The sequence below is a fragment of the Xenopus laevis genome, chromosome 2S (assembly GCF_017654675.1).
Source record: "Xenopus laevis strain J_2021 chromosome 2S, Xenopus_laevis_v10.1, whole genome shotgun sequence".
NCBI classification, from domain to species: Eukaryota; Metazoa; Chordata; class Amphibia; order Anura; family Pipidae; genus Xenopus; species Xenopus laevis.
Genome location: NC_054374.1, coordinates 67,554,430 through 67,562,414, shown reverse-complemented (window position 1 = coordinate 67,562,414; position 7,985 = coordinate 67,554,430). Strand labels below are relative to the sequence as shown.

Genomic DNA, 7,985 nt, shown 5'->3' with positions numbered 1-7,985 from the left:
TTCTTACTTTTACTGACCTACAAATCCCAGCATCCCTTGTCAGACCTGTAGTCTTCTTACTTTTACTGACCTACAAATCCCAGCATCCCTTGTCAGACCTGTAGTCTTCTTACTTTTACGGACCTACAAATCCCAGCATCACTTGTTAGACCTGTAGTCTTCTTACTGTTACTGACCTACAAATCCCAGCATCCCTTGTCAGACCTGTAGTCTTCTTACTGTTACTGACCTACAAATCCCAGCATCCCTTGTCAGACCTGTAGCCTAAAGAACAAATCCCAGCATCCCTTGTCAGACCTGTAGCCTATAGTACAAATCCCAGCATCCCTTGTCAGACCTGCAGCCTATAGTACAAATCCCAGCATACCTTGTAAGACCTGCAGCCTGTAGTAAAAATCCCAGCATCCCTTGTCAGACCTGTAGCCTATAGTACAAATCCCAGCATCCCTTGTCAGACCTGTAGCCTATAGTACAAATCCCAGCATCCTTTGTCAGAACTTTAGCCTATAGTACAAATCCCAGCATCCCTTGTCAGACCTGTAGCCTATAGTACAAATCCCAGCATCCTTTGTCAGAACTTTAGCCTATAGTACAAATCCCAGCATCCCTTGTCAGACATGTAGCCTGTAGTACAAATCCCAGCATCCCTTGTCAGACCTGTAGCCTATAATACAAATCCCAGCATCCCTTGTAAGACCTGTAGCCTATAGTACAAATCCCAGCATCCCTTGTAAAACCTGTAGCCTATAATACAAATCCCAGCATCCATTGTCAGACCTGTAGCCTATAGTACAAATCCCAGCATCCCTTGTCAAACCTGCAGCCTGTGGTCTTCTAACTGTTACTGACCTACAAATCCCAGCATCCCTTGTAAGACCTGTAGCCTATAATACAAATCCCAGCATCCATTGTCAGACCTGTAGCCTATAGTACAAATCCCAGCATCCCTTGTAAGACCTGTAGCCTATAGTACAAATCCCAGCATCCCTTGTAAAACCTGTAGCCTATAATACAAATCCCAGCATCCATTGTCAGACCTGTAGCCTATAATACAAATCCCAGCATCCCTTGTCAGACCTTTAGCCTATAGTACAAATTCCAGAATCCCTTGTCAGACCAGCAACCTGTGGTCTTTTAGCGGTTACTGACCTACAAATCCCAGCATCCCTTGTAAGACCTACAGCCTGTAGTCTTCTAGCTCTTAATGAACTATAAATCCCAGCATCCCTTGTCAAACCTGCAGCCTGTGGTCTTCTAACTGTTACTGACCTACAAATCCCAGCATCCCTTGTAAGACCTGTAGCCTATAATACAAATCCCAGCATCCATTGTCAGACCTGTAGCCTATAGTACAAATTCCAGAATCCCTTGTCAGACCTGCAGCCTGTAGTACAAATCCCAGCATCCCTTGTCAGACCTGCAGCCTGTAGTCTTATTGTACTTAATAAACTACAAATCCCAGCATCCCTTGTCAAACCTGCAGCCTGTGGTCTTCTAACTGTTACTGACCTACAAATCCTAGCATCCCTTGTAAGACCTGTAGCCTATAGTACAAATCCCAGCATCTCTTGTAAGACCTGTAGCCTATAATACAAATCCCAGCATCCCTTGTCAGACCTGCAGCCTGTAGTCTTATTGTACCTAATAAACTACAAATCCCAGCATCCCTTGTCAGACCTGTAGCCTATGGTACAAATCCCAGCATCTCTTGTAAGACCTGTAGCCTATAATACAAATCCCAGCATCCCTTGTCAGACCTGCAGCCTGTAGTACAAATCCCAGCATCCCTTGTCAGACCTGCAGCCTGTAGTCTTATTGTACTTAATAAACTACAAATCCCAGCATCCCTTGTCAAACCAGCCTATAGTACAAATCCCAGCATCCATTGCCAGACCAGCAGCTTATGGTTTTCTAACTGTTACTGAACCACAAATCCCAGTATCCCTTGTCAGACCAGCAACCTGTGGTCTTTTAGCTGTTACTGACCTACAAATCCCAGCATCCCTTGTCAGACCTGCTGCCTGTACTAGTCCTTTTTCTGTGATATCATGATGTTGAGAGTCTGTATTTCAGTAGGGACTGGGCTTCATATTATAATAGAGGGAAGAATTGATGGTGCCAATACAGGGAAATGCTGCAACTTGTGAATCCTGATATGTATAGCAGAGAGGGCTGGTGCATGTGAGCTCACAATCTCTTCTTTCTTTCTATGTCTCCACACAGTGAAATTTCCAAGCGACGAAGCGTTTTTATAGCGTTTTCGAAGCGATTTTCCGAGCGATTTAGCAGTGATTGTTATATAGAGATATTCAGCGATATTCCATCAGATTTTTGGCGTTTGGAAAAACCATCTTCCTTTGACGTCAGCTGATATCGTCTTTTTAACCCAACAGCTCTTTTAAGAGCTAAAAAACTTGGGCGCAATGCTATTCTGCGCCCCCTGGAGGAAGGTAAGGCAACTGCTGCTGTTTTATCTGAATTTAGGGTTTTGCTGTATAGAGAACAGATAAAGTATAGAATGTAATTGAATTTTTCTCTTCTCCTTCAGCCACAGGCGGAATCCAGATCCCTCTCCGAGATTTATAAGGTGAGTAGAAAGGAGGGTAAAACACTGGCCGCTACTGCCGGAAGTGAGACATGTTTTGTACCCTGGGGAATATTATGTTATCAATAAAATCCTTCTTTTTTCTTTTCCAGCCTCCTGATGGTCGGCTGACCAAGGATGTGCTTCTTGGAGAAGGCGGCACCGGAGAAGTCTACAAGGTAAGAGACCAACCAATTAGAGTAGGGGAACTGAACAAGATTGTGATCACTAGACACAATCACACAATGATTTAGGCAGACATATCAAGCTTCTGGTTTGGGGGCTGCATTAGACCCTCTCTTTCCTACTTGTATATAAGTCAACCTTTCTGTCTGTATTACAGGGACGACACCATCGAAGAGGCGTGGTAGCGGTGAAGATCGCCAACATCAGCCGAGTACTGTATCTTTATAATTCCAATCTCTATATATCAATCCTATTTGTGTAGTTGCCTATGTGACCTAAAGGGATTTCTATTATTCCACTCCAGGATGAAGAGTCAGTCATGAGGGAGCTGAAGTTTCTCCAGCAGTTCGGAGGACACAAGAACATTGCCTCTTACTATGGAGCTTACTACAGGGCTCCACTCACGGAGTGCTCATCGGAGCACTTGGAAGTAAGAAATGATTTACTGTATCGTGTTCATTCCTCTCAATCTCCACTGGAAGTGATAGAATACATGACCTTAAATAATTTCTATATATTGCAGATTGTTCTCGAGTACTGTGGTGGCGGCTCTCTCCACACCCTCATCAGCAGGACCAATGGCCAATCCCTGAAGGAGACCTGGATTGGCTATGTCTGCAAGGAGGTTTTAAAGGTAAGGCCAGATTTACCCCTTAATGCCTCTTCTTTAATTGCATAAATTATATATATACAATCTCTTTGTTGGTAATGTTTAGTCTCATGTCTGTTAAAGTCTTATAACCTACATCTCAATCTCCCCAGGGGCTGCACCACATCCACAAGAACCGGGCCGTTCATAGAGACATCAAGAGCCTGAACATCATGCTCACAGAGACGGCCAAAGTGAAGACCAGTGAGTAAAACTTACAGTTATAAGAGTAATGGATGATGGGGAGCTAACGTGAATATGGAGTCAGGGGCTTTCATAATTCAGGTTTCTATATTATTGTGGTTAAGCAAGTTATTTTCCATTAATCGTTTCTATTTGTCATTTCAGTCGACTTTGGAAACAGCTGGGACCTGGATCCGCAGACTGGATTGTGCCACGAAGCAGACGGGACTGCACATTGGATGGCACCCGAGGCCATAAGGCAGAAGGGCCAGCGCCTGGCGTACGACACCAAAGTATGTTGTACTTATAATACTTGTAACAACACCGAGCATTTACTTATCAGTCTTAATGGGACATAGACACAGTCATTTTCTCATGGAGAGAAAGGAGTTTTCCTGAAATGTTGGGTTTCTTAACCTTTTGCACAATGTGTCTGCTTTAATATATTTGCTCATTTGCAATGTGACGCTGGTGTTCTGTAACTGCTATTGTTTGTAATGGAGATGTATTGCTGTATACACGTTTATATATAATAAAGCATTTTTACACTTTTATATTGTGTTCATTTACGAGGCAGTGCATTGGGCTATTTTAGAAGTTGTATTCTGTTCTGTTCTGTTCTGGCCATAATTGAGCTAAGGAGAATGGCGTGTACTTTTGCACCCATGATAATATATGTATATAATACACAAAAGCCATGAATATCCTGTAAATTATATCCTTATAAACGGTGAGTTCTGATGTCATCAGTTATAAACGGTGAGTTCTGATGTCATTTCTGTCACATGACTCATTGAAATTTGTGTATTATAATTAATAAAGTACCCCCAGTTGTAAAATATGAGGATATTAGAAGTTACCTCGGAGTTCCATGACCTGTATAAAAACACTCGGCCTTCGGCCTCGTGTTTTTATATGGTCATGAAACTCCTCGGTAACTTATAATATCCCTATATTTTACAAAAGGGGGTACTTTATTCACTATATATTTCTAAAAGAGAGTTGTATACGTGTAGCCTTTTTACCAATTCTCTCCTTCTAATGCTCTTTGTGTGTCTTTTGCAGTGTGACATCTGGTCGCTGGGCATAACCGCCATCGAAATGGCCGAGGGAAAACCACGTAAGTGAATCACAACAATTGTGGCTACTTTATTTTATACATTGAGCAGCAGAGGTTCTATATCAGAATGGGAGGAATTTGGGGTGATTTGCAATTTCCAGCAAAAAAAGAACGTTTTCTGTAGATTAAATAACTAACTTCTAGACATGTTGGATGGGCCTGATATATATGTTTTTCACTTTTAGCATACGCAGATGAATACCCGGTGGAGCACCTGATTAGAGAAGCCCAACCACCGAGGCTTCAATCAAACAACTGGTGAGTCGGTCCCAGCTCGTGTCACTGTACATTGTACCTGCGCTTGCAGACATGGAACTCCCCACGTTTTCTTATTAACACTTGTTATACTCCTATATCCACTTCCACAGTCTGCCCTCACCATGCCCCTTGTCTGTACAAATTTGGGATAATGGGGAGATTTCAGGGGGATGTGTATGTTATTTAAATACCTCCTAAATATAAATAGAGGGTTTTCTACTGCAGAGTTTAAATGTGTCCCATGAGATGCAGGCAGGGATATGTGTGTTTTCAGGGAAATATAGATGAATGCAGAGTGGATATGATCTATTTTATGTATATAATCAGTGTCTATGTCTCAGGGGCATAACAGTATAACTATGGGCCCCACTACTGTGAGATTACAGGCCATGTGCACTATGGTGCAGTCAGGAGAGGGTGTGGGAAAATCACAGGACCTTACCTTGTCCCTCTTAGCCTTATAGACATGTAGATATAGCACTGATATCCTTGTTTACCAGTTTGGGATGGTGGTGGGGAATCTTGGGTTGGGGATCACTTTTGGAGAAGATTTGTATAATGTGTAATACTATGGGTCTCAAATCAAGATAGATTATAGATAAATAGATAGATGATAGAGGATAGATAGATGATAGAAACATGATATAGATTAGATAGCTAAATGATCAATAGATGATCGATAGATTAGATAGATAGATGATCGATAGATTAGATAGATGATAGAGGAGAGATAGATAGATGATTGATAGATAATAGATAGATAGATACAGATAGATGATTGATAGAAATATAGATGGATAGATAGATGATCAATAGATGATAGATAGATAGATAGACAGATAAAGAGATAGAGGGATAGATAGATGATTGATAGAAATATAGATGGATAGATAGCTATGCTGCAACATATATCTATATTCTAGAGTGTAGCTAATGATTACTGGGTAAAAGCTTCTGGAATATGGAAATAATGATCTGGGGATTTTTTTTTCAGGTCACAAAATTTTGTGTCCTTCTTGGAGTCCTGCCTGAAGAAGGATCCTTCGGAGAGAGGGAGTGCTGAAGAACTCCTGCAGCACCCATTTGTCACCCAACTGCCGCCTAAGAAGATCATCAGGGCTGAGATTGAAAACCATCTCCGGATTCTGCATGTCAGGGAACCGGGAGTTCCCTCTGGGGAGTAGTCCGGATTTAGGAGGAAGCCCCTCAGGAGGGATCAGGATCGTGGTATCCAGGGATTTAGCAGAAGGGGTAATAGAGTTCAGGCAACAGGTCAAAAGGCAGGCAGAATATAAGCAGAGTCCAAAGTCCAGGCAGGGGGTCAACAACAAGAGATCAATCAAGAATATACTCAGGGATAACAGGAACAGCAACAGGGAACCCAGGAATCTATTCAGGAACAAGATCCTATTTTCGGGCGCCATCTTGGCGCCTCAGGCGTCCTTTTAAAGGGGATTTTTGGCGCCCTTGCGTCGGCGTCAGCACGTCTGCGACCGACGCGCTGCGCCTGCGTCCGTCGCGTCGTTGTGACGTCTTCGCGCCTGCGCACTTGCGCGCAGGCGTCTCTGCGCCGGCGCCGCTACCCACGTGGCGGCCATGGGCGCCGCCATTTTGGGAGCGGCGTCGGAAGTGATAGCTGCGCCGCCCGGAGCTCCTGGTCCTGCTCCGGGCGGCGATCGTGACAGTACCCCCCCCCTCACGGGGGGCCTCAGGACCACCGGGACAAGGTTTCTGGGGAAACTTGGCGTGAAAATCCCTCACCAGACGGGGAGCGTGAACATCACGGTGTCCTTCCCAGGAGCATTCTTCAGGACCAAGCCCCTCCACTGAATGAGGTACTGAAGGGACCCTCTGGAGATCCTGGAGTCTAGGATTTTCTCCACCTCGTACTCGAGTTGACCCTCCACAGAGATGGCAGGAGGAGGAGATTGACCACCAGAAAACCGGTTGGTGATGGCGGGTTTCACCAGAGACACGTGGAACACGTTGGGGATTCTCATCTCTGGTGGAAGCTGAAGTCTGACAGCCACAGGGTTGATTATCTCCAAGATGGGAAATGGACCCACGAATTTTGGACCCAACTTGGGAGATGGTATCTTCAACCGGATATTCCTGGAAGAGAGCCAGACATTATCACCCACCTTGTAGGGAGGAGAAGATCTTCGACGACGATCCGCGAAAGTCTTATGAACCAAAGCGCTCTTCTCTAGGTTCAACTTGGTAGCAGCCCAAATAGCAGACATATGGGCTGCGGAATCGTCAGCAGCCGGGACGTCAGAAAGTACAAAGTCTTGGGGAAAAGCTTGAGGATGCTGCCCATACACCGACATGAACGGAGACCTTCCTGTAGAGGAATGACAAGCATTATTATGAGCGAATTCCGCCCATGGGAGGAGATCAGACCAGTCATCCTGGCAGAGGGATACGTGGTTCCTCAGGAACTGTTCCAGGGCTTGGTTGACACGTTCAGCTGCCCCATTCGTCTGTGGATGGTATGCAGAAGAAAACTGAAGAACAATTCCCAGGTTTTTGCATAGGGAACGCCAGAATTTAGCAGTAAACTGGGTGCCTCTATCAGAGACGATCTCCACCGGGAAACCATGCAGGCGGAAGATGTACTGGATAAATAGCTGGGACAGCTCCACCGCAGAGGGCAACTTCTTCAAAGGGATGAAATGGGCCATTTTGGAGAATCGATCAATGACAACCCAGATCACAGTGTTCCCACAAGAGGGAGGAAGTTCGACAATGAAGTCCATGGACAGGTGGGTCCAGGGACGGGAAGGAACCGGCAAAGGCTGTAGTAACCCACTGGGGCGGGAATGGCTTGACTTAGATGTGGCACAAACATTACAGGCAGCAACAAAGTCCTTCACATCTTTGCGGATATCAGGCCACCAGACCAGGCGTCGTAAGAGTTCAAGAGTCTTAGCTGGACCAGGGTGTCCGGCTTGCCGGGAGCAATGGGTCTGTTGCAGAATAGGCAGACGCAGCTCAGGAGGAAC

The 7,985-nt window shown here is 44.8% G+C and overlaps 1 protein-coding gene across 2 annotated transcripts; it reads left to right on the top strand.

The window, feature by feature from the left end:
* The first annotated feature begins 2,044 nt into the window (after positions 1 to 2,044).
* Positions 2,045 to 6,193, top strand: LOC121400565 (traf2 and NCK-interacting protein kinase-like). 2 transcript variants are annotated; one of them, XM_041583913.1, is made up of 11 exons: positions 2,045 to 2,450; positions 2,549 to 2,587; positions 2,698 to 2,763; positions 2,928 to 2,981; positions 3,075 to 3,200; positions 3,294 to 3,404; positions 3,533 to 3,623; positions 3,768 to 3,895; positions 4,668 to 4,722; positions 4,908 to 4,980; positions 5,975 to 6,193. In XM_041583913.1, the coding sequence occupies exons 1-11, from the start codon at positions 2,424 to 2,426 to the stop codon at positions 6,162 to 6,164; spliced, it is 960 nt and encodes a 319-aa protein (XP_041439847.1). In that variant the 5' UTR covers positions 2,045 to 2,423; the 3' UTR covers positions 6,165 to 6,193. The 2 variants fall into 2 exon arrangements, with proteins under 2 accessions (XP_041439847.1, XP_041439846.1); XM_041583912.1 differs by having other exon boundaries at positions 3,075 to 3,404.
* Positions 6,194 to 7,985: the final 1,792 nt, after the last annotated feature.